This window comes from Protopterus annectens, chromosome 6.part0 (assembly GCF_019279795.1).
Source record: "Protopterus annectens isolate FY-2018-M chromosome 6.part0, PAN1.0, whole genome shotgun sequence".
Lineage (NCBI taxonomy): Eukaryota > Metazoa > Chordata > Ceratodontiformes > Protopteridae > Protopterus > Protopterus annectens.
Window position 1 is genome coordinate 1,139,953,867 of NC_056737.1, and position 27,658 is coordinate 1,139,981,524.

At 44.5% G+C, this 27,658-nt stretch overlaps 1 protein-coding gene across 10 annotated transcripts in view; it reads right to left on the bottom strand.

Moving 5' to 3' along the window:
- PKP4 (plakophilin 4) overlaps window positions 1-27,658 on the bottom strand; it is a 3,210,231-nt gene that overhangs the window by 1,023,095 nt on the left and 2,159,478 nt on the right. For 8 of the 10 annotated variants that reach the window (XM_044074758.1, XM_044074754.1, XM_044074759.1 and 5 more), the window contains 2 exons: window positions 1,872-2,003; window positions 1,577-1,770 (listed from right to left, as the gene is read on the bottom strand). In XM_044074758.1, coding sequence (XP_043930693.1) covers window positions 1,577-1,770; window positions 1,872-2,003 — 326 coding nt within the window. The remainder of the gene's footprint in view (window positions 1-1,576; window positions 1,771-1,871; window positions 2,004-27,658) is intronic. The other 2 variants (XM_044074755.1, XM_044074756.1) reach the window with 2 other exon arrangements.

The window sequence follows — 27,658 nt, forward strand, 5'->3', positions numbered from 1 at the left end:
CCACTCCATCCAGTGTTACAACTTAAAAAAAAAATAAGAACCTAAAAGGATTCTGCTTGCCACAGGGTAATATATCTTTTTTTGCACCAATTGTCAGCATTATCTTTCTGTCGGTACAGCAAATGTGTTGAAATCCTCCTTCGGAGTTTGTGCACAACCTTCGCACACTTGGGTACACTAGTATGTATCATTATTACACGCTCTGGTGTAGACCCATCTGTGCATTACTGTTATACTTACACACACCACTGCACCAATGTGTATGCTGCCACCATACACAAGTGTGTGTGTGTGTGTGTGTGTGTGTGTGTGTGTGTGTGTGTGTGTGTGTATCACTAGCACAGAATGTGTGTACTTACTATTACATGTCAGTATATGCATGTGTCTGACATGAGTTAACATATTGGCTCCGTTTGGAAGCATGCTATGCCAAAACTGCAGACTACAAGCAATACAGAACTGGTTCCAAGACACTCCAGTTATACTGAAACTCAGTCCACTTTACGTTAAACTCTGGACACTTCTCACTCATTCAGTCTGTCAACTACTGTAACATCCCTCCTGAATGTAAGAAAGAATCAAAGGCATAGCTTAAAGTCAAGGTGCACCAGATCATGAACGATTATAATCCATTCCTCGGTAAGCTATACATACTGCTACATTACATTCAAAGGGCATGGCCTTTACCCTGCAACTACATCCTAGCAGCTTGTCTCACCTAACACTTAAATAAGAGCCGCATATTGATAACTTAATCAATATGTGGGTATTTATGTAAGCCTTCTCATGGGAATCTGCTCATTGCCTTACTAGCTGATCACACCTTCAAATGCTGATATAAAACTAAACCAAAATAAACTCCTTCCTCTCCTTTCCCATAACACCCTTTAATATGTCCATAAATTGAAAAGATGACATCACAGCACACTGGCAAGTTGACCTCCCTGCTTCTGGGTCTTGCCTCACTACATAGGCCATGGCGTACCTAAATGACCAGTGGTGGCAGGAAAATGGGCTACAACGTGGGTGCACACTGGACAGATATTAAAAGGAGTCAAAAAAAATAAGTAAGCAAAAATAAACAAAAAATCAATAAATCAAAAATAAAAATGTTCTGATTTGCTGTTTTGTTCCATAGAATAATCAACAATGCATTTTACAAAATTGCGACTGTACACATATGCAAACACATTTAAAATGAATCAAGAGCACACAAAACAGTACAGATCACTGCTGAACTACTCCACTCTAATTAAGGTAGGCTACATTTGATTTAAGATGATAGATACTCTTTCAGCCAACACATTTTGTACAGCATCAGATGAAACCTTTAATAATTTCTAAACTTCATTTATCTGATTGTGTAGCATCCTGAATTTTAATAGTTCCAAATGCCTTTGTTAAAAAGAATAGTCCTGCAGTCTTGGCCTTGATAAATGGCTCAGTACTGTACACATGTAAGACAACATCTGTTAAGGCAGCGTGCTGGTTTCTCACAATTATATTAACTGCAGTCACCACTAGAAAAATGAGCGTGCTTCATGTGGGTTACAACGATATCCACTTCATAGTATACCTGGATTAATGTCTGGCCTTCAGCTCGACAGCTCCTTACCACATGATTAGAGCCAATGTTTCCAGGATACGAATGCTGATGTCTAAATTCGGGCTTGCCCATGTTCTGACTGCTGTAGTAACTTCCAGCTTCCTGGTATCCACTGTCCGTGTAGGAATTCATTTGTGTAGAACTCCTGGAATTTCCTAGGGATCCTGCAAACATGAATGCGGTACAACAATAAAACTTGCAATTAAAACATGCAGCTTAGGTGTACTAACAAGTAATCCAGTAAACTAAAGTGTATTTAACAGACCCTCACTTTCATGAAGAGACGTCTGTTCAGGTGAATACAATGTCACTTGTTCCTGTTCAGTTCTAATACGATAGGCAGCAGGATGGGAGTGATCTGAACCTCTGGATCTGCTAGCTTCACTTGTTGCTGCATCTGAAAGATAAGGGGGTGGAATTTTGTTATTTGTGATTTCCCCTCAATAAATGTAAACACTTTATTCTTGTGACAGATTAAATTTAATTCTACTGATTCAAAGGGAACATCAGAAGCTCTCAGTGGCATGCATTGATTAAAATAGCATCTAAAGTGTCTCATGAATTAAAAAAAGTATCTCCAGCAGGAAAATAAAGTGAAGTGCAATACATAACATAATAAAATATTTAGTACCACCTATAAACTGAGAAAACACAAAGTTGCCATATGCTTTATTTTGTTCAAAAATAAATGTAGTCTAGACAAGAGGCATTACACATACAGGCAATATTCAGTCACGTAGCAAGTTGTGGTGCTTTTTTTCATTTGACAATTATTTTACACAGCATCTCACACACACACACAATTGCATCACCATTTGTCACTGTAACCAATGATGTATGTAATGATTCTCCCAGAATATCACAGCATGCAAAATTTATTAAAAAAAAAGAAACTAATTCAATACAGTTCTGATGCAGCCATTGAAAATAACCTCAGAAACCATCATATGTAAATAACATTTCTTGTGTGGAGGAAGAACAGCTGCCCAGACCCCCTACAGGGGGTGCTCAATCAACTCCAATATGGTGAACCTGGGGGAGACGGACATTTCCAGCACTGCTCAAACCAGTGACGGACTTAGTGCGGCTTCAGATTCAGGTGCAAAACATGCACAGCCCAGAGAAGTAGCAACATACACCACCTCTGCTGAACACGAGCAACATACTTCCTGCACAAAACTTACAAGCACTTGAGAACCTCTCTGAATGACACTTGCTCCCAATTTAGACGTGTGAATACTTTGGTGATAAAATTCAAGCAAATGTCCAAATCCTACTGCTGGACAAATGCAGCACATTACATTTCAGGCACATGACATCCCCGAACTGTGACTAGCTAAGCAGTAGCTGTGACACTGGGCACATGCTCATACAGCTCCTTCTAGTACTTCCCAATATGGTCTCATCACTTGGGACTGCATAAGAAACATACAGAAAATGAAAGTTACCAAGTCCACAAGCACCCTCTAAAGCCAGTTTAAGTGCAGACCTAGAGACAGACTGATGAAGCTCTGATTACAATTCAGGTGACCTTTATTCAATTAGCAGGACGTGCTGGAAGGACTAGGTAGAGAAAGATGGGCTTCAGCAGTCAATGACAGTTCAACCACCTTAAAGAAACAGTCTGACCCATTAAATTAATGATGCCTACTAGTGGGTAGTTAATCACTCAAGGAAAATGTCAGGACGGGGTCATGAGGCCAAGTCAGAGATGATGTGGATGAGAGTACACACCACCTGGCAGATGGCAGAGAAGTTTAAGACTCAGTTATACTTCCTGTGGTACAGGGTTTGATTCCCTCATCCCTTATTTGCCATCTGTGTGACCTTGAACAAGTCACTTAATCAGATATTGCTCCTGGGTCACACTTGAAAAGGGACTGTGTGTCCAGTGGGCCTACATGGTTAACTAATGGGTGTTATTTCCTACTCAGGCAGCCACAGCAGGTTCAACGAGCCAACTATGGGGATAAGAAAATCTACAGGACCAGTAAATTAGCCCACTATATAATGTGAGATTCTCACATTCATGGAATAAATGGGCCAATTAGTTTGAGTTGACTGGGCATAGATGGACTAAGAGGGAAGAAGAGTCCCTGGTGGAAAGATCCCAGAGTTGAGGATGAGGACAGTGGTGGATGGGTGGCTGTGTGTATGTTTAAAAAAAAAAAAAAATTTCCAAGACGACGTAAGCTACATATCAAAACTGAGGGCAAAATCACTTTAGAAAGGAAAATGGGTGGAGCACAGGTTATGGAAATCCATGTTAAGATTCACTGTTGTATTGGTGACTATTCCAATCTTATGGATAGAACATCAATGGGGACATCACATGGATCAATGTAGGCTAAATGGAACAGATTCTGCAGCTCTGGTATATGAAGGGATAAGACTATGCAGCATTTAACACCTCAATACATTTACAGGACATCAAGAAAATCTCTCCAAACCACAAAACCTGTGGCAATGTCCACTGCTAAAAATGATGTGATTATCTATTGCACATTTTTAGCACAGCTGAAGAGCCCATTTATGGTAGAAGTATGGGGTGGAGGTATAGCTTCATTGACCAAATCAAGATAAGCTGAATATATTTCTTTCAATGTAATAAGCACTGTCACAGTAGGCAAAAACCGCAGCATGTTGGTTACTTATGTTTAAGTATTAATGTCCTTATAAGTCATACTATTTAAAAAGTTATGCACTCACCATAATGTTCCATCTGTGTTGTCTGCTTCAGTCTTCATCAAACCTGTGTAACAGTAACCCAGCATTCGGTGTAAATTTTTTGCCATATTTAATCTGGCAAAAAATTTACACCGAATGCTGGGTTACTGGTCCGCCTTTGGAATCGACTTGGCCGTTAGCAGGCTAAAGCTTCCAAACTAGAGCTCCTTCTACCCTACCCATAATCTCCCTCTCCTCCTAGATACCTCAGATAGAGTTTGCTGCCAATTCTCTTAGAAGAAAGAGTACATATCTTAAAAAAGAAAGCTTGGAGGATTGCTCAGGAGCTCAAAACAGGAACAGTTCCTAACACTATCCCATCAGGTCCTTCAGATACAAGGAAATGGGGAAGGAGGGAGGGAAGGCTGAGGAAGACTGAAGCAGACAACACAGATGGAATTTTATGATGAGTACATAACTTCTTTATCTGATTTTGTCTATTCAGTCTTCATCAAACCTGTGGGACAGAGTCCCCAGCTACATAGATCTGGATGGCCTTCACAGAAGGATATTCTGGAGCACTGCAGAGCCAAAAGCATCCCTATTCCTGAAGATGATATCAAGTTTGTAATGCGAGATAAAGGTGTGAGAATTTGCCCACAAAGCAGCTGCACAATGTCTTTCAAAGAGACCCTAGACCAAAAAGCCTGAGTCATGGCTATGGACCTCGTGGAATGAGCTTTGACTTGCCTAGGTAAGGGAACATTTGTAGAAGAGTACATACAGGCGATGCAATCCTGCAACCACCTAGCTATGGAGCTTTGACAACTGCCTTGCCTTTTTTGGAATCTGAGAAAGCAACAAACAGATTTTCTGAAAAATTTGGTTCTATCCAGGTAGAAGTGCAATTGTCTATGAATGTCTAAGAGGTGCAGCATATATTCTTCCTTATTCTGGAAATTTGGAAGAACACAGGAAGGCTGATGGATTGATTAATAGCATTTTCTGTAGTGACCTTGGGTAAGAAATAGGGATTAGACAGAGTAACTCTCTCTTTATGAAAGATAAGGTACGGCAATTTGGAAGATAAGGCTTGAAACTCTGACACTCTTAGAAGAATTGATGGCTACTAAAAGAGTTGTTTTCCTGGACAAAAATTTTAAATCTACCTTTGTAGCCAGTCTAAAGGGAGGTAATATCAGTGCCTGGAGAACCATAGTGAAATCCCACAGATGGGTAGGGTCTTTGATAGGTGGACGAAGTAGAAACGTACATCTAAGAAAAGTTTTGCAAAGTCTAGAAGACACTAAGGATCCATAATTTTCTCCAATAAGGAAATTAGAAATGGCTGCTAACTGAACTTTGACAGCAGGAAAAACTAGCCCCGGAATGAAACAGATCAGCTAAGAAGTCCAATACTGCTGGAAAGGGCTTAATGAGTGGGTCAAAGTGGTGCTGTTGGGCTAATATGGAAAACCTTTGTCACTTTTATAAATTTTCCTGTTATGGGGTCTTATGGGAAGAAATAAAAATCTTCTGAACTAGGGAAGAAAGCCTGGTATGTCTAGCCATCATTGGAATTGGAGAAACCATGTGGTTAATTTCAAGTTGTGGAGATTCAGATGTAGTTGCCCTGAGGGGTGAGATAGGAGATCTGGAACGGGTTCCAGCATCCATGGAAAGCAAATCAGATGAGACCACAGGAAGGTGAGGCAGACATGCAGAGGCCAGAAAGGAGCAATGAGGATCACTTTGCTCTTCAACCTGCTTGCTTTCTAAAGAAAGTTGAGGATCAGCAGAACAGGTGGGAATGCAAAAAGTAGATCGGGGGGCCAAGCATGGACTACAGCCCCGTTTGGTATGTACCTCTCAAGACATCTGCAACAACTGGAAAGGCCGCAGAAATACCTCACTAAAAGAATCACAGGCCTAAAGCAGATGCCCTATGCTGACCGCCTTAAAAAACTCCAGCTATACCCTGTTGCATATTGTCTACTCAGAGGCGATCTCTGCTTAACATACAAGGATATGTCAAACCCAGAGCTGTTGGACATGCTACACTTAAAGAAATCCCAATCCCTCAGAGCCACACGCTCCAGGGATCTAAACCTTGTCATCACAATAAACAAAGCATGCTGGAGGGATAGGTTCCTGACCCAGAGACTCCCCAGACTCTGGAATAGATTGCCCATACATGTCAAGCAGAGTGCCTCTTTGGCCCTCTTCAAAAGGAACCTTGACGATTGGATGGGAGAAAGGAAATTCACCCCGGGGATCACGTCAGTTGCCCTGCTAGACAGGGGTCCAGGGAAGTAAATAGTGTGGGAAGAAATAGCCAGGGAATTGTTATGGCATGGCTTGTATAGGCCCTAGGGCTGATAGCCTAGTACCAACCTATGAACCTATAATCTGTCCCTGCAGTAGGATCAGGGCAAAGAACCTGCTGCAGTAGTTGTTGAGGGGAGAAACAAAGAGGTTGTAGAAAGGATGACCCCATGTGAGGAAAATCTTGTTTGCCACTGACAGATTTAGAGACCACTCATGGGGCAACAATAAAACTTTGTTGAGCCTGTCCACCTGTATGTTCGGCTCCCCCAGAATGCATGTTGTGATAAGAAAGCAGTTGATAGAGACAGCCCATTGCCACACTTTCATTGCTTCTTGACATAGTGGGTAAGACCTGGTCCCACCTAGTTTGTTGATGTACCACACAACTGACGTGTTGTCAGTCTGAATCGCAATAGTCCCTAGAGGAAGAAGGGATTGAGTGCTTGCAATGCTAGAAGCACCACCCTCATCTCTAGAACGCTGATATGCAGGTTGGCCTCCTGGGGAGTCCACATGCTTTGAACTGTCCATCTCAGTAATGTCCCCCCCAACTCCAGCTGGCAGGTGTCCATCGTCAGCATGGCGATGGGAGTGGGGAACACAAATGATTGACCTTGTGCGACTTCTGGGTTGTGAAGCCACCACAACAGAGAATTTCTGCACATCTGTGACAACCTTATAGGATGTTCAGGAGTTGGTGCAGAAGGGACCACTGAACTGACAACATCCACTGAATTCTCATGTGCAAACAAGATGTCGGTAGTAATATTATTGTTGCAGCCACAGAGCACAAAGCCCTGAGGACGAGATTTGTTGGAGAAACTGGAATAGCTTGCATTTGTCTGATATGCATCCTTAGTGAATTAATCCTGCCTGGAGGTGGATAGGCCAGGGTTTTGTGTCCAAACGAGCTCCTATAAAATCTATGGTTTGTACTGGTTGTAATTGCGACTTCTGAATATTTATAGTGAACCCTAAGGTTGGGGTTAATTGAAAGAGAAACTCCCTGGCCTGAATCGGTAGATGTCTGGTTGGTGTGACTAGCAGTCAGTCATCCAGATAAGGAAACACATGGAATCTCTGCAGTCTGAGATGGGCTGCAACTACTGTCATGCATTTGGCGAACACCCTCTGGGCTGTGGTGAGATCAAATGAAAATGCTTGGAACTGGAAGTGGCTGGCTCCCTGCCTGAAAAAGAGGTGCCCTCTGGAGTATCTGTTCATTTTGATATGATAGTACGCATCCTTCACGTCTATCAAGCACATCCAGTTGTCCATCTGTAGAAAGGAAGGATGGACTGAATCATGACCATCCTGAACTTCGTGTGTTTCACTGATTTGCTCAGATAAGTTAGATCTAGTATGACCCTAAGGTCCCCTGTTTTCTTTGGAACTATGAACTGGGAGTAGATTCCTGATCCGTGTTGGTCTGGAGGGATCTCTTGGATGACTCTCTTTTTAAACAACTTTGCAATTTCTAAAGCTGCTGCCTCCCTCTGGTAGGGTGGTACATTGGGGAGGATTTGTTTTGGCTTGGGGAGGTTTAAAAAAGGAATGGAGTAGCCTCTGGATATGACTCCTGGCACCCCATCGGTCATTTGTGCTGGCTAACCAAGCTTCTAGGTGCAGGGAGCAACATCCCCCAACTGATTACAGGGAGGGAGAGTTGGGTAACCCTTCAGGGATGCTGCAAGGATCTCTCAGGAGGAGGATGGGCAAACCTTCAGGGATGCTGCAAGGATCTCTCAAGAGGAGTATCTCGAGATGCTTGATTTTATGGACCTACTCTGCCATGTGCGTGGAGTCTACCACTGGAATTGTTCCCCCCTCTGCCTCTGGGGAAAAAATCTCCCTAAGTATCCTGGAAAGGGCCTTGGGACTTCTTGAACAACAACTTCTTTCCCCCGTGCTGGTTCCTGAAAAGGGACTTTTGCAAGGTAGAGAAGCGGATTCCGATGGCAGATAGGGTCTTTCCGTCCTCCTTGCTGCGTGTGTCTTGTACTGTTGGTCCAAAGGCAGAGGAACCGTCAAAGGTGGGCATTGACAAATGATACCTTAAAGGGTTCTTGAAATTCACACAGCCGCATTCAAGCATGATGCTGAATAGCAAAGCCAGAACCAGCCACCCTAGAGGTACCCTCTACTCATGAGAGATGAGCCTCATGGACACATTAGAACTGGACTGCAGAGTGGCCATACAGGAGGAGGAGTTCTGCTCCTCTGCCATCATGGACTCAGATCTGGAGCTACAGAGTTCCTTAAGCAAGTCCCTCTGTAGCCCCGTAAAGTGAGAAAGATGATTCAGCATTCTGAAGGCAAAAGTGGAAGCAGCATAAACTCTTTTTCCAAATCTGTCCATAGCCCTTGACTCCCTGCTAGGAGGATGGACAGTACCAGTACAGCTTTCCTGGGGAAACTCTTTCTTGGTGGCCAGTGCAACCACTATGGCATCTACTGGAATACCTTTCGTCAAGTGGGGTCTATCCTGGGGTGCACTAAGAATTTTGTCAGCTCTTTTAGGGATCACATCTGCAGCATCTGGTTCCTTCCAGGTCTTTGCAGACACCAGGTCTGCTGGGGGGGGGTCTGCAGTGGTGGGACACCCAGGATGTAGAATCCCAAAGGCCTCCAGGAATAATGACTCATCTGGGGTGGGGTTTGGGGCTGACCAGCCACCTCTCTAATGGAGTTCCAAAATGTCTCCAAACGTGACGTTAGATGGAGATCTAGGGGATCCCTCCCCTTCATCGAAGTCAGTGTCTGTTGTAAGAGATTCCTCTGGGGAATCTAGGCATCTCCTTTTGCACCTTTCCTTCTGTGGAGCCTCCTCAGTGGGGTGTTCCAGGGAGTTGTCGGAAGAGACATGAGGCCCTAAGGGGCTGGCTGCCCCAGTGGCATAAGTGAGATCAAAAACACAGAGCCCAGAAGGGGAAGGGGTGGATCAGCTACGGTAGAAGGTGGGAATCTCCTATGAATGAAGAGGACCCTCTCCACCAGCTCAAAGGCCGAGGGACTCCTGGAGTCCTAAGGAAGCATCCCCTGCCCCAAAGGATTAGGAGCAGACTGTTCCCAGTCTCCAGCAGCTCTTCGCTCCAAGGGAGGAGTCTGTGCCGAACTGTCAAATGCCAAAGGGAAGAGACAGTTCCTAGAACTTCTGAGTCTAAATCATCCCCCTGGACTTGACTTCGAGGCTTCAGCTCTGAAAAGTGCTCAGCCTCGACACTTTCGGCACCAAACTAGTCAGGGAAGAAGTCAGGCTCGAAGTTCAGATAACTATCTTACCCGATGTCCAGCCCCTGGGACTGACAGAACAGGGAGCTCTGAAGAGGCAGGATGGATTGGGAAAAGGAGATGCTATTTTGCAGGGGGAAGCTCTGATAGCGGATTCCCACTGGGGATGGAGCTGGAATGAGTCCCATCTGGATCTGTGTGCGGAGAAATTTCCTCATCAAATCTGTCCACCTCATTCTCTGACAAGATCTGAGGGGACCTGATGGAAGAGGAGACAGAAGAAGGCCTGGAGGGAGGTCTAGGAGGTGGAGCTTTAAACGGACCACTATGCATTGTTGATGCACGGCAAATGAGATCTGGGATTATGGGTAGGGTAGGAGGAGCTCTAGTTCATGAGTTTTAGCTTGCTAACTGCCAAGTCGGTTCCAAAGCAGAACTATAACCCATTATTCTGTGTAAATTTTTTGCCAGATCAAGTATGGCAAAATTTTACACTGAATGCTGGGTTAGGGTTCCATAGGTTTGATGAAGACTGAACAGACATCAGATCGTTCTGTTCCAGGTACATTTCTGCTCTTCTCTGCATTGATATCTGGATGACTCCATATTCTATCAAGTATAACTTTGGTCCCACCAATCCAAGCAAGCCCCTGCTCTCACCAACTCACTGTTAACAAGTCCCAAAATATAACAGTTGTGATCTTAGCAGAAGAGAGATAGCAACACTAGGAAGCTCTCCTTTGCATTCTACACCAATTAATACTTCTGGGATTTTCTACCCAACACATACTGTGATGATGCAGATGTGCAAAAAATGTAAACAGGAGCTGCAGTGTGCACATGTGCTTGAGTACACACACACACATACAAATATGTATGTATATACATATCTATATATATATATATATATATATATATATATATATATATATATATATATATACACACACACACACACACACACACACACACACACACAATATCACAGTACAATCAGTTCAATGAAGCTTCCACTTAACTTTACCCCTGGGCAGCATAATAATCCCACACCCTCTTTACAAGATGGAACAGCAAACTTTAAGCCACTCTGTTCCACTTCTTTGGCTAGGAATGTCATATAACCAGATGAATATGACTTACCATACATGTGCACAAGTTTGCTGCTACCTAACAGAAGAATGGCTGCTTTTTTCAATGACATGTAGTTGACTAGAAGGGTTTTTTCTCCTCCCTCCTTCAAAGAAAGCATTTTTTTCTCTCTTGTCCCCTCCATGTTTTGCCCCATTGCCTGCCAGTCATCAGCTCCCTCCTGGCCAATGGACCCATTTATTCCCTTTTCACAGACAGCAAGAATCACCTCAGTGGAACCATCGTTTAAGCAGCATCGATGATGGTTTGAGTTTTTTGCCTTTAGCCCTACATCCTTGCACATGTTCACTTCAACTAAGAAAGGTGAGTTATACAATGGGTGTGAGTACTGGTTGGTCCCTTGCTTCTACAAAAGGTGCACACCAGAAAGCAACCCCACCTATCAACCTCCAAGCATGGCAAGCGGTTTTATCCAGTCTGTACTATACCCATGTGTTCAATGGGCGTGTGCATCCCCAATCCTGCAGGGAAGGGTAAGTGGGCCAAATTCCTTCACTCCTTCCTCTCCCTGAATGGCCACTCCAGTGGCAGGGCCTTTAATCAAACTCTGGCTGCCTGGGTGTCAGTTGTCCACCTCTGTCACAGAGGCAGGCAGAAGTGCAACTTGTGTCTGTTTCACTCGTAAGTACATTCTTTGTAACTGAATGAGACTGAATAATCACACCATCAAATCAGATACTCTGGCCAACTGTTCCAATGTCCAGGCTAGCTAACTGGACTTAGGTCATGTGCTGGGACAGATGCAAAACCTTTACGCCAGTAAAGCTTTGAGAATTTAAGTTTCTATGCAAGCAATAGTGTCCGGTGCCTGTGGTGTTAAGCTTTACAACACCCCAGGTGGGCTTTATTCCTCCAGTAACACCCAACATGGAAAGCATTGCTGCACTTAGATAACAGGCTATCTGTAACATTGCTTCATATTTCCTTTTTTATTAGTGTACAAATTCTTTCATATACTTCTTCCATCTAATGATTCAAAGTTGCTTTCGTATGCATAACCGTTTAAATATTTTACATCCAAAATATAAGTTATGGAAGTATTTAATGTCAAAATACACATGCAGATGCAGAGACAGACTCGCACAAATATACACAGAAGCATACTGTAGCAAAAAAACAACTGCAGTAAACAAACTGAGAAAAGAAACAAAACCGGCAGGAACAGGAATGAAGAAAAAGCTGCACTTTATTATAAAATAAGTGCTTTCATCTGACAAATATCAGACTTCTTCAGATAAAAATGCACAAGTAAACTAATATAAATGTTCCACCTAACCAATCATTACTACCAAAGGCATCACATGACAATCAGGCATTACCATCATATGATCGTTTTTACAAATCATAATCATAAACTTAAACTGTCCCCAAAACAAATTTGTATGTACTTATACCACATTAAAAACTTTAAAATGAAAAATACCATTAAAAAATAAATGATAAAATGTGATGTTAAGTTGTCAATCTCGCCTTCATTCTTGCTTGATGGGTTCGGAGCCGATCCCTCGGCTCCGACTCACTGCTAAGCTCGAGAGTCACTTTTACCAGCTCGAGGCAGCCCCATATCCCATGATGCAAGGCGGTAAGTACCCAGATCTCGTTTGCCGCTTCGCTTAGGAGGTCTTCTTTTTACCAGCTCCTGGTAAGTTGTTCACTTTTGTGAGATTTAAGCGCCTTTTTAGTAAAAAACCTTTTATTGATAGTTTTTAAGTTTATTTTGTACCTTTCTGACAGAAATTCCCTGTCTCCTTTAATTTTTTGTTAGTCAATCTTTTCCCTATCCCATCCCCTGTTAGGGTGTGTGTGTTGGTTTTTATAGAATACCTTTTGGTATTTTATTTAAGTTAATTTTGACTGGTGTGTGTGTGTGTGTTTTTTCAGCACCATGTCAAAGGAGAGGGTCTCAGGTTTTAAGAAGTGTGACTCGTGCTGTCAGAAGATGTCTCTGACAGACGGTCACACTTCTTGCCTGTATTGTCTGGGCCCGCTTCTCCTGCAGGACTCCTGTGCTATTTGTCACTCCTCCAGCCAGAGAGTCCTGCAGGACAGGCGAATAAGCTGATTCTTAGGGGCCTTCTGCCGGAGGGCTCTCCGGCTAAGTCGGCTCCACCAAAATCAGCAAAACCTTCCAAGGCCCAGGTTTCTGTATCTAAGCCTGCGGCCTTGGCTCCGACTCGTACTGAGTCGAGATCGGCTCCCGTTGGAGCCGATTCTGGCAACAAAGCCTTGGCACCGATGGCTATCGGTGCCGAATCTGTATTGACCGCCGATGTCGGCTCCGATCGGTTCCGACACCCATGTGGCACAGGCATCGGTGTCGGCTCCGATCGGCTCCGACACCGTTACTTTGGTGGCTGTATCGGCTCCGGCTGGAGCCGATACATCGAGCTTCCTGTCGGCTCCGAGGTCGGCTCCGACCGGATCTATAGTATCGGATCCGACGGCTCAATCCAGGAAGAGGTCGAGGGCTCCTTCCTTTGAGCCGATACTTTCGGCTCGGCTTCACCTCTTCTTCGAACGGAGCCATCGGAGCCGATCTTCAAGGTCATCCAGGTTATCAGATCATGACCTAGAGAGAGTGGTCAGTAGATTACTCAAGTCACAGGTACTGGCCCAAATGTTACACAGTCCGTCTCAACAGACGACTGTTGGTCCACACCGTTACAGTTCCTCCTTCAACTCTACCCCAGAGCTTGGAGTTGGAGTCTTCGGGAATGGTTACTGCTACGGCTGGAGGACGGATACCCCCTTCTGTTCCTTCAGCCTCTACTCTTATCTCCTCTTGAGACCTTCCTTAGAGGGATTCGGTGGTCGGCTTCCATGGTCTCCTCCGAGGTGAGTGGCATCGGACCCTTGTCCAAACCCGCTCTTCCTTGGAGCCTCGGCGAGCTCGGCTCCGACATCTGCCTCGGAGACTTCCCTTCGGTGGTCCCTGGGTTCCTAGCTCTTGGAGCGGGTTCTCTCGGACCTGCCTGGGAGGGGAGCATTCGAGGTGATGAAGAGTGTACTGGCCACTGGTATCAGTCAGCAGTCTGTTCCCGTAGCTCCTCCCTCTATGGTACCTGTTGACATCTCTGCCACTTCTCTTGCTACAGGACCCAGAGATCCTCCGCCTCAGGTTTCCCCATTGGGAATTTCCCCTCTTCCGAGGATTCTCCTGATGTTTCGGGAGATCCTCCTAGGAAGAGGACTTGTAAGAGGAAGCATGTAGACTCCCGAGTCTGTCACTTGGATACTGACTTTGATGAGTCAGAGGGATCCCTAGATCCCCTCTGAGGATGTCTCCTTCTCTGACATCCTAGAACTTCTGAAACAGAGGGAAACTGGCCCACCAACAATCCCTCTGAGGATGAGTCAGTATACCTAGAGGCGTTTGGATCTCGGCCCTCCACCTCCTGGGTGTCTCCGCCTTCGACCCCCTTATGCAGGTTATTGCACGAAGGCGTGGGCAGCTCCTGACTCTGTAGAGCCAGTCCCTAGGAGGCCTTCAAAATTTATCACTGCCCTAGTGACAAACAATTCCTTACTAAGGGTGTCCCGCTGATGCCATGGTGGTGGCTGCGGCCACCAAAAGGAACTTGCAGATCCTTCCGTGCCCGTCCATCCTCCTAATAAGGACTCTAGGACCATGGATAGGTACGAGCGGATGTTTTCCTCAGCGACCTTTGCTATGCGTTCGCTGAATTACCTATGTCACTTCACCAGACTCCAGAGGGATATCCTGAAGGAGCTGGGAGAAGTAGTTCAGGATCCTACAGCTGCAGGGGCTCAAGAAAAATTGCTTCTCAGCTAGGAACCCTCAATTCCATTGCAAACTCCTCCATGCGGCTAATATCTTATGCTGCGGATGGAGTAGAGCCGCAGGCACAGGTGTGGCTCTTAGGCGCCAAGCCTGGATGCGGCTATGTGATTTTCGGATCCCTTTAAGGCGTCCTTCACAAATTCTCCCTTTGATGGGTCAGCTTTGTTTGGCCCTCAGGTGAAGGAAACCTTGACCAGGTGCGAGCAGGACGGCAAGACTCTTTCTGCTGTTGGAGTCCGTTTTCCACCCCTACTAGGCCTTGTGCCAAAGGACAGAAGGGGGGGAAGATATGGTTCCGTAAATCCCAAGGAGTCACGCCGGATCCGCGTGGTCAGTTTACCCTAGAGGCAGAGGGGTAACAATAACAGGCCGCTCTAGAGGCAGAGGGGGTCCGAAGAACCAGGGAAACAGGGAGCCTCTCTCTGACAAGCCCTTTCAGCATCCCTGAGGTGTTGCCCGGCTGTCCCTCCTTGGAGGCAGTCGGGGGAAGATTATCACTGTACCCAGAAGCCTGGCATTCCCTCTCTCAAGACAGATGGGTACAGTCGATCATATCCAAGGGTTACATAATTCCTTTCGAGGAAAGTCCCTTCCCCTCAAGTTCCCTTCCAGATGTACCACCCGGTCTAAGGGAGATTGCAGAGTCAGAAATCGCAAAACTACTGCAAAAAAGAGCCATTCAGCCAGTTACAATAGACCATTCAGAGCCCGGAATCTACTCAAGGTTCTTTTGGTCCCCAAAAGGCGGAGACTGGAGACCAATATTGGATCTCAGCAGACTCAACAAGTCTGTCAGGAAGACAAGATTCCGAATGGTCACTCTTCAGTCAATTCTTACAGAAGGACAACTGGATGTGCTCAATAGATCTTCAGGATGCGTACTATCACATCAAAATTCACAGACGCTCCAGGAGATTTCTCCGCTTCGGCTGGGGTCCAGTCATTTCCAGTTCAGAGCCCTGCCCTTTGGTCTCACTACAGCCCCCAGAGTGTTCACCAAATGCATGGCAGTGGTCACGGCTCACCTGAGACGTCAAGGATTCCAGGTGTTTCCGTATCTCGACGACTGGCTCCTGTCAGCCACCACCAGGCATCAGCTTATACAAGCCAGGGATTACACAATAGACCTTTGTTCTCATTTGGGCATCTCAATCAACTTGAAAAGTCATCCTTATCGCCCTGCCAGTCTATTACCTTCATAGGCAAACTTAAACACTGTTCGGATGTCAGCTACCCTTACAGAACAAAGAGTTTCAGACATTCAGACTCATGTCAGGATCATTCTGGCCAGCAAGAAAATACAGGCCAGAATGGTTCTAAAGGTATTAGGTCTCATGGCTGCGGCCATTACTCTTCTTCCCTGGCTCGATTCTACATGCGCCTTCTTCAGTGGATGCTGTTCACACAGTGGTCATACCAGCAACTTCCAATCGTCACCAGATTCTGGTGACACAGACATGCAAAGAGCATCTTGCTTGGTGGATCACATCGTCTCAGGTTCACCAAGGCAGGTGCTTTGTACCTCCGTCCCGATAGCCACTGTCACCACGGATGCCTCCCTGATCGGGTGGGGGTCATTATCAGGGCAGGATGGTTCATGGGGCGTGGCAACCGTTCGAGTACCATCTGCACATAAATGTCCTGGAGATGAGAGCAGTGCTTTTAGCGTTGCAAGCCCTCAGCGACTTTCTTCCTGTAGGGACAATTGCAGTCCACACAGACAACATGTCTGTAGTTTGGTATATCAACAAACAGGGTGGAACCAAGTCCTACCCCTTGTGTCAAGAAGCGCTCAGACTTTGGCAATGGGCGATCTCCTCTCATCGGTTTCTGGTAGCAGCATATCCCTGGGAAAACCAACATTATAGCGGACAGATTGAGCAGAGCTATCCTCATGCCTCACGAGTGGTCTCTCAAGCAATCTATAGCGGAAGAGATTTTTCTGGAATGGGGTCGTCCATGTTGCGATCTTTTTGCTACTCCCCAAAACAGCAAATGTCCGGACTTCTTCAGCCTCTTCCCTCTATCAGGCCATCCCCAGAGGCGCTCTGACCCAGGATTGGCCCCAGGGACTTCTTTATGCCTTCCCTCCATTTCCTCTGATCCCTCAGGTGATCCAGAAAGCTACCGTTTGAGAGCCAAATTGATTCTCATTGCCCCTTACTGGCCTCGACAAGTTTGGTTCCCGTTCCTCCATCATCACCTTTTGGTGCAGCCGTGGCATCTGGACCCAGTGCCAGATCTGCTGATTCACCAATCCGGTCAGCTGCACCGGTCAATCCCTTCTCTCAACCTCACAGCATGGTTGCTCCACTTCCTTCCTTAGCCAGGCTTCCTTTGATCTCTAACCCAGTTAGAGACATCATAGTAACTTCACTAAAATCCTCTACCAGGAGGATTTACACAAGCAAATGGAAACGTTTCTCTTATTGGGCTAAGGCCCAAAATATTGATCCTTTTACTGCTCCTGTTCAGGCAGTTCTGGACTTCTTAGCAGAGATTTTTCATGCAGGCTCCTCTTCTTCCACAGTCCGAGTTCAATTGGCTGCTATTTCCAATTTTCATGTCGGGATAGCAGATCATAATATTATGTCCCATAGGCTCTGCAGGGCCTTCTTGAAAGGAATTTTCCTACTAAAACCTCCAATCAGGAATCCTCCTCCTCAGTGGGATCTAAATTTAGTGCTGACATCCTTGATTCTTCCCGAGCCAGCTGTTTCTTGTTCCCTGAAATATCTTTCTTGGAAAGCGTTATTTCTAGTGGCTATTACATCTGCCAGGAGGGTGTCTGAACTTCATGCTCTTTCGGTTCGACCCCCTATTTGGTTTTCACTAAGAAAGAGTATCTTAGAGAACTAGCACAACCTTTTTACCTAAGGTCGCTTCAAAGAACAATTTGAATCAATCCATTGATCTCCGGTATTTTTCCTAACTATTCAGATAGAGCTGAACAAAAGCTACATTATCTTGATGTCCATCGTCAACTTAGATATTATTTGGACAGAACAAAAAAATTTAGAAAATCTGATCAACTTTTTGTTTCCTATGCGGATAATAAAAAAGGCCTTCCTGTTTCTAAAGTGACTTTGTCCAGATGGCTTTCTTCGGTCATCTCTGAAATTTATACGCTCAGGGGAAAACAGCTGTGCTCAAAACCTAAAGCACATTCAACTAGGAGCTTAGCTACTTCTACAGCTTTTCAAGCTAGACTTCCTTTGGACACTATTTGTGCAGCGGCCACTTGGGCTACTCCTCACACTTTTGTTTCCCATTACAAATTGGACTTGGCCTCCAGGGACAGAGCCACTTTTGGCTCTACAGTCCTCAAGAGTTTGTTCCATTGAGCCACCCAGGATAGAGGTGCTAGGGAATCGGTCCCATCAAGCAAGAATGAAGGCGAGATTGACAACTTAACATTAAGAAGTTATGTACCTACCATAACGTTCCATGTTAGTTGTCTTCTCTCGCCTTCTTTCTTGCGACCCTCCCTCCTTCCCCCTGGCCTGGACAGACCTTGTATAAGAAACTATTATGCTAAAGACCATTCAGACCTGGTCCTTTTTCCATCTGTAAGTTTCTTCTTCCTTTGGGAAGTATTTTATGCTTGGTGCTATTGCCCTTTGTCAACAAACGAGATCTGGGTACTTACCGCCTTGCATCATGGGATATGGGGCTGCCTCGAGCTGGTAAAAGTGACTCTCGAGCTTAGCAAGTGCCGAGTCGGAGCCGAGGATCGGCTCCGAACCCATCAAGCAAGAAAGAAGGCGAGAGAAGACAACTAACATGGAACGTTATGGTAGGTACATAACTTCTTATTATGATTTAACAAGAGTTCCTGCCGGTTTTGTTTCTGCACACAGAAGCATACACAAACACACACAGTCCCAAACATAGAAACGCATACAAATATGCCCAGCAATTATAGCCACTTTCCTGATGAATACACCTCTCACCTGCCATTGTGATCAGCTTAATGAAAAACAAAATCAGAGTGCAAAGCATCGCACCACCCCACGCTATATATGATTTTACATGTGTGTGTATTTTACTCACACACACACACACACACACTCCTTTCTGAAAAATACTACCTACAAAAGGATGGCTTGAGAAAGGGTATTAGTCTTAACTTCCATAATGTGCACACCCAGGAAAGGGGTAATCACAGCCTTTGTGTTTTTTTTTTTAAACATTTCATGGCAAAAAAAAAATACCAACTGCAGTATGATCTGTACAATTCAAAAGACAACTGGCCAAGCGAAGCAAGCCAAGTCTACAGCCTCATGAGAACATCCAACCAGCAGGAGGTTGAGTAGAACTAAGGAATGAATCACATTCATGACCTCACTGTAATCAATGAAATAAAACTCAGCCCAATGAAAAATGGAGGGCATCTATACGAGATATAGGACAATATGCCATGTTGTTCACTAAAGGAGAATGCCTGTTTTATCTTGACAAATTTATCTGCAAAAAGCCTGTTGCTTCCTGTCAAACACGGTGTAAAAAACTATGAGCAGGTAGACATACTGAGGTGTGCAGCCTTCTCACCATTAGAAAGCATACAGCAGCTAGATGCATAGATGCAAGACAGACCTCACTGAAGTAGTAGTAAAATGCCTTCTTATGTGATATCTTGGTTATGGTAAAGAAACAGAGGCCAAACTAAGCCCATCTTTGAGCAAGCATGCCCTGCACCTCTTGCAGTCTAGCCACTGTCCCTTCCATCACATACGGCTTGAGGTCAAACCATAACTGACCAAGTGTGGTAGACCTGGGGTATGCACACACACTACGGCAACAATATGTACAGCTCCAGCCATATTCTTGCACAAATACTGGTCATCTGCAATGTCCAAGAAGCTGGTCTAGTAAAGTCGTCAGCATGTCACTATTACATTTCTCAGACTTCTACAAAGCACTAGCAGAGTATCAGGCAGCACAACTGGCGGGAGCTCAAGCATGAAGCTAACATGATGATTCCTGGACCAGGAAACTGGCTCCATCTGCAAAGCTGGAACACGCAGTGTCCAACAAGTCCAAATTTACAAGTAGCAGTGGTAACCACCTGAGTGAAGGTCAAAGTTTAAAAGAATGGCATACTCTATGGGCAGCTCATTGAGCTCACCATTTATTTATTTATATATATTTTTTGACTGGGCTAGTCCACTAGGCTAGTGGTTTCTTAAGGGGACACCCAGAGGTGGTATTCATACTGATTAGGGGAAATTTGCCCACGGCACCAGGGAATCTCCCCCTACTTTTTTTGCCATAGGATGACTTACATCCACCTGAGCTAACACCAATTCAGACAGACAGGACCTCAGTTTAATATCTCATCCAAAGGACGGAAGAATTTAATCAAATGGTGTAGGAACACAACCCACAACATTTGGGTCTTTCACCATCAAAGGCAACAGTGCTATTGCTGAGCCACTGACCTTGAAGACTTGTCAACCATCAACCTAGACAATGGAACTGCCCAGGTTAATCATTTCAGTGGCTCATTTAATAACTACATCAATGAGGGGATGCGAGAACTCCTAAAGAAATGTGTTCAAATATCTGAAATGAGCTAACATAACATAAAAACAAAAAGCTTAATAGCAAAAGAGGAAAAAAACTCCATGAAATACACGCTACTTGTACAACTATATGACCAGTGGGCGTTTACTTATGCTTAAACAGTAACAAGAAATTAATCAGCAGAATGTTGAGCTGTTTAATTACTTCCTCCACATCAACAAAAATGTAAAGAAAATTCTTACAGTTTCAAAAGCAAGTAGGCTAGCTGCCCTTGTGGACTATTTTAAGCCTAACCAATATCCTTTTCATGCGACTCAAACCTTGTACTTTGTGTTTGTGAGTTAAATACCTTAACCATTATACCAATCTTCCAACTCTGTTGGAAGACTATAAATAAAATTAAACTCTTTTGTGTGTTTATTCAATAATATGGAGTGAATACAACACAAAGCAGAACTGTATTAGTAGTGATTTCCACTACATTTGCATTTTGAAAAATGAATGTTTTATGAGCTTTTCCCCTAAAAGTACAGTTGTATACACTTACCATAAATGTAGATGTTTGAGTTTATTCACTGTTGCAGTCATCACATTTGGGTTATCTGCCTGCAGGTAGCCCTCAGCCAGCCTGAATGTCAGTGTCTTGGGATTTCTGTGTCGGATGCTGTCGCTTCTTCCATGATGTCAGGTTGTCAGGGGTATAAAACATGCAGCTGATGCAATTACATCAGTCTTTCTTGCCGTGCGGTGCCCAAAGCAGAAGCAGTTCACAAGTGCCGGTCTGCCGACTCCTGAAATTTTTGTTTTTCGAGTTTCAGACCTGAATTCGGCTAAAAGATAACTACCCCGTTGGGGATCCTTTTTTCTTGCTCTAACAGATGTCAGAAAAAATTAATAATTGTCTTGCCTGTGGAAAGCAAATACCTCACAGAGATTTTCATTCATACTGCGTCACCTGTTTTAGGCCCAGACCACGACATCCTTCGCTGTCGATGTTGTGCCTTGTTCAAAGCCCGAACTATTCGTCGTTGGGCTATTTTTGTAGCTAAATTCTTTTGCTCCCGATCTCCGTACTCCGAAATGTCTTCGGAAGCCATCCGACTACCGATCTTCTGAAAAAAATGAAAGGATGAAGACAGAGACAGACCGCATAGGTCCATAACCATACCAGAAGAATGTAAGGCCCCGGCAATCACTGACACACAGGTTAAAACAGCCCTATCCAAAGCAATAAACACAGCCTCAATGGGACCGGACGGTGTCCCAGGCTGTGTCTTACAAGAGCTCCAAAATTAACTAACCCCTCACCTAAACACACTGTTCAAACTCAGCCTCTCTACAGGCTATGTACCCACAGAGTGGCGCACAGCAACAATTATCCCACTCCACAGAGGTGGTGCCACAACGGACCCTGGGAACTATCGCCCTATAAGCCTGACTAGCCTGGTCTGCAAGGCTATGGCGCACATCATCATGGAACTCCTTAACAGAGACATTGGGAACCTCCAAACTTTGGACCCCACCCAGTTTGGCTTTAAGGGCAGATCATACCTCCTAAATCTGGTAGACTTCTTTGAGACAGTTACCAAGGCATTAGATGAGGGTAAGGAGGTCCACACAGCCTACCTAGATCTCACAAAGGCTTTCGACACCATTCCCCATTCTGGTATTATAGACAAACTCACCAACCTGAACATTAACCTCTATTTCATGAGATGGGTTGCAAATTGGCTCAGAGACAGAACCCGCACGGTGAGAGTTGCAGACTCTAGGTCCGACTCTAAACCGGTTACAAGTGGCGTCCCCCAGGGCTCAGTCCTAGAACCCCTCCTGTTCGGTATATACTTATCAGAGGTACAGGCAAGCACAGGAGGACTTTGGCTAACCAAGTTCACAGACGACTGCAAACAAGGGGCCCTAACTGATTCTCTGGCTTATACAGACACCCTCCAGAAGGGTCTCACTGAGAAGGATACCTGGTGTCAATATAATGGCCTCAAGCTGAAAGTCAAAAAGTGTATAGTCATCCCCATTGGAAAAAAACAAAGAACCCACACACTACCACATAGGTGGTAGTCCCCTAAATACAGAAAAAGTAATAAGGGATCTGGGGACCCAAGTAGATAACAATATCTCCTTTGATAATCATATTGCCAAGGTGGTTAGAAAATCCTTCTACGTGGCCCACCTAATCTCAAAAGGGTTCTCATCCAGAACAAAGGAGGTTATTGTGCCTCTCTACTCATCACTTATTAGACCCATTATAGAATACAACGCCCCATTTGGGATGTGCCTTACAAGGCACCTACAACAGCTGGAAAGACCACAAAAGTACCTCACCAAGAGGATTACTGGCCTCAAACAGATGACCTATGCAGCCCGACTAAAGAAACTCCAGCTGTACTCGGTTGCATACCGCTTACTCAGAGGTGATCTCTGCTTGACATACAAGGCCATGTCCAACCCAGAATTGATGGATATACTCCACCTAAAAAAAAAAAAAAACAAATCCCTGAGAGCCACACGCTCTAGGGATATAAACCTTACCACAACGATAAATAGGATGTGCTGGAGGGATAGATTCCTGACCCAGAGACTCCCCCATGCTTTGGAATAAGATTCTAATATACATCAGGCAGAGCCCCTCACTAGCACTCTTCAAGAGAAACCTTGACGGATGGATGGAAAACAGAAAATTTACCCCGGGGATCACTGCAGTGGCTCTGCTAGACAGAGACACAGGGAACTAATCTAAAGGGGTGGCAAAAGCCAACACATTCTGGCTAGGCTTATAAATGCCCTTGGGCAGATAGCCTAGTACTTACCTATGAACTAAGGCTGCCAACGACACTACCGTTAAGCTAGTCGCCAGTCCGACGGTACTCAGTGAGGTGCTTTTGCAGCCCCTGACACCCGCTTCTACAGATTTCCAGGCCTCTACTGAGACCCATTCGGAGTCTGGTATGATGTGAGATGCTTCTTCGACTATGGAACCTGTGGATGTTCATATTAAACCAACGACTTCCTTTCAAACCAAAAATACCGAATTTCTCAGGCCTATAGTTTGCACTACGCCTAGGAAACCAATGACCAAAGCACATTCTAAGGCCCACATGCCACAAAAACAAACGATTAGAATGGCTGAGGACATCATTACTTTAATTAGGGGAAAGTTGGCCTTCCCCCTCAAAAAGACCCAAAACTGATTTTCCTTCTGATTGTTCTGATCAGGAATCTGATTACTCTGATCCTACTGATTTCCAAAATATACCCTTATCTACCTATGAGGATTCTGATGCAGAGGATTCCATTCCCTCTGCTTCCCCTCCAGAGGATCTTTCCTTTGGTGAAACCTTGCACACCCTTAGAGAACATTTCCGCTGGGAGAGCCAGGACTACTCCCAGTCCAAAAAGAGACTCAGCACATTTTTAAGCTTGCCTCAGCACAGGCCTCTAGCTATCCCTCCTGTTCTGGAAATTGTAGATGATGTCTTCCTGGAATCCAGCCTTACCCCTGATACCTTGCCTCCAAGCTCCCAAAAAACCTGACCGGTACTATAGAGTGCCTGACTCCCAAAAATTCCTTTTTAGGAATCCTACTGCAGATCCAGAGACCATTTTCCAGGGACCTAAAGGCATTAAGGCTACAACTGCCAAAAATCCTACCCCTTCGGACAGGGATTCCAGGGCATTAGATAGATGGGGAAAAAAGGTATACACCTCTGCTATGCTTGCCATTAGGGCTTTAAATTGCCTGTTTCATATGTTAAAGTATCAGCAGCATATTATGGAGCTAATTAAACAAAAAATGTTGTTGATTCCTGATTGTGCAGAACACAAAGATTTACAAGAGTTAATGCATTCTGCTAACTAAGTTGGTAAACATACTTTGCAATGTGGGTTTGATGCTTTAGAAGCATCTTGCAGGGCTGCTGTCACTGGGTCTGTTCTTAGAAGACATGCTTGGCTTAAGGAACAAAACTTGGTAGATCATGTCAAAGCAAACTTACTGGATCCACCATTAAATCAAGAGCGTCTACTTGGTAATAAAGCAGAAGTCCTCAAAAGAATGGAGGAGAAAGCTAAATCTATGCAAACTGTTAAGGATTTCTTACAAGTACAGCCACCTAGATTCCGTAGGCATTGACCTTCAAAAAAATGGTCTTTTCCAGTCCCTTCCAGGCCTTCTCAGTCCAAACCCAGGGGCAGCAGACCACCAAGACTTCAGTCCCAGGCTATGCACAGATCTAAGCAATGGAGTGCTCCCATGTCCAAAACAGGGAGTAGTAAGCCTCCATCCTTTGGTAAAATTGCATAACGACTTATCCTTAACTCTTCCAAGCCTTGCCCAAGTACTTGCATCTTTAGGAGGAAAACTTGCACTGCATGCCAAAAATTGGCAATACGTTACCAAAGACAAATGGGTCTTGAACATTGTTTCCCAGGGATACAGATTCCAATTACACTTATTCCCATCTATAAGCGGATGTCCAGACCTACCACCAAACCAGTGGGCAGAGGCCCAAAAGCAAGTATTTTCGCTTCTCAGTATCAAGGCTATTCAACCTGTCCCAGCAGAACAAAGGGGACAAGGTTTTTACTCCAGACTGTTTCTTGGCATCCTATCCTGGATCTGACTATTCTCAACACATTTTTGGTGGTTCCAAAATTCAAATTCCTCCTAAGTCTCCTAGATTTAAGTACAGGCTTAATAGGTACTTTGTCATTCAACCCCTTTCCCATGATCCGCTCTCAATTTGACTATCCACTTTGTTTCTTTGGCCTCTGTTCTATTCCTAATATTGCCCATTCTAATGCGTAGTTTTATCTATGATAAAAAATGAAAACTTGCGTGTTGGATCAGTAGCCAACACATGCCTAAACAAAGCACTGATGACCACCTGATGTTGTACCTCATAAAGATGTTCCCTGATATGATGCCTAAGCATCCTATCCATTTTCCCTACATAAAACATGCTGCACACCTGGCACACTGCCAGGTACACTAAATGTTCGGTAGAACAGATACCCCCAACTTTAAAGAAAAACCACCTATTGAAGTCAAGGTGATGGAGCCAGTCCATTGAATTAATATACTCACACTGATTACATTTACCACATGGAATGGTACACCATCGTTCGTGACCCTCGTGCTGAATCATTTTTGGATAACAACGTGTGTTTCAAATTTTTCATATTCTTAAATAAAAAGGTAGGTTTTGGTCCAACTACTTCTCTTACTACCAGGAGCTGCAATCAGGACTGACCAATGTTTCTTATATACATCTAATACAGGTTTAATATTATTAGTGTATCAAACTGGAAGTCTTACTTTAGCTTTCGTGCCCATAATTTGTCCACTGGTAGTTGACTGGGTCTCCCTTTCCGAAAAAAAGAAGTTATGTACTCATCATAACTTTCCATGTTCATTGTCCATCTCGCCCTTCATTCTTACATGTGGGTTCTGAGCCGATCCTCTGCTCCGACTCGACCGATTACAGAAGCTCAAAATCTCTAAGTTGGCTCGTAGAAAGGTAGGTATAAATCTCATCATGCAGTGGTAACAATCCTCAGATCTTGTTTGCTGCTGACTATAATATAAATGAGTTATTCTGTACCCTCAGGAGAAACAATAGTGAAAGGTCTCCAACATAAAGGAAAAGAACAAAAATGTTACTACCAGGTCCTCCAGGATTATTTGGATGGGGGTAGGTAGGTGGGTTTGTAAGAATGAAGGGCGAGATGGACAACAAACATGGAACGTTATGGTGAGTACATAACTTCTTTACGTTATGTTGTCCTATCTTGCCTTCATTCTTACATGTGGGACAGCAGCCCTAGCACCTTTTTCTTGGGTGGCTCACGGGAATACACTTGAGCACTGTGGAACCAAAGGAAGCTCTGTCTCTGGAGGCCAAATCAACTTTGAAACGAGTGATAAAAGTATGTGAACTTGCCCAAGTCACGGCTGCACAAATACTGTCCATTGAAATTCTGGCTTGAAAAGCAGTGGATGTTGCTACTGGCCTGGTTGAGTGACCTCTAACTTTGAAGGGGAGTTCCTTGTTACTGGAGGAGTATATAAAAGTCATGCAATTGGAAAGCCAATTAGATAATGTGATTTTAGAGACTGACATACTCTTTCTTGCCTCTGAAAAGGCTATGAACAACTGATCTGACTTCCTGAAATCTTTAGTTCTGTGGAGATAGAACCTAAGTTGTCTATGCACATCAAGTTGGTGAACTTTGTATTCTGCCTTGTTGGTATGGTTAGGGAAGAACACTGAAAGCTCAATAGATTGGTTAATATTAGATTGAGAGCAAATCTTGGGGACAAAGGACAGGTTAGTTCTAAGCAAAACCCTGTCTTTATGGAAAATCAAATAGTGCAGTTTGACTGAAAGCGCTTGTAGCTCTGAAACTCTTCTAGCTGAGGTTGCAGCTGCCAGAAATATTGCTTTCCAAGAGAGGAACTTTGAACCTTCTTCCACATGCGATCTAAAGTGTGGTGAGGTCAAGTGTGATAGGACAAAGTTTAAGTCCCAAGGAGGAACAGGTTCTTTAAATGGAGGTCTCAAGAAGGAAGTGCCTTTCAAAAAGGCTTTACACAGTCTATATGCCATCAGGTTAGGTGTATGCTGTCCTAAGTGGAAATTGGAGATAGCTGCTAGCTGGATTTTAATTATAGCATCGGCTGAGCCTTGATGGAAGAGTTCCGAAAGGAAATCCAAAACTGAAGAAACTGGGGCAGTGAAGGGTCTATGTTTCTGGTGTGCGTCCAGCAAAAATCTTTTCCATTTACTAGCAAATAGTTTTCTGGTAAAAACCTTATGAGAGGATATCAAAATGTGTTTTACTGCTGGAGTGAAATCCTGAAGCCTGACTAAAGTTGGAAGTGGAGCAGCCAACCAGTCAAGTTGAAGGTGTGGAGAGAAGGATGGTGTGTTCCTAGATGAGGCCAAAGAAAGGGGAACCAAATCTGACGAGGCCAATTATGGAGCAATGAGAATCATCTTGATTTCAAAGGATTTTGCTTTCTGAATGACTTTTGATATGAGGGGAAACGGGGGAAAGGCATAAAGAAATCCCAAGGAACATGTGAACAAGTGCGTCTCTCAATGTCTCATCCAGGGGGGGGGGGGGATTAGGGCAAAGTAGCTGCTGCATTTGGCATTCATAGGAGTGGAAAAAAGATTGCAACAAGGCTAGCCCCATTTGCGGAAGCTCGCTTCTGCTATGTTCTGATTTAGAGACCACTTGTGAAGCATCAATATTGCCCTGTTGAGCTTGTTGGCTATCACATTGGACTTCCCCGGGCTGCACGTTGCTACTAGAAAGCAGTGGGAAGA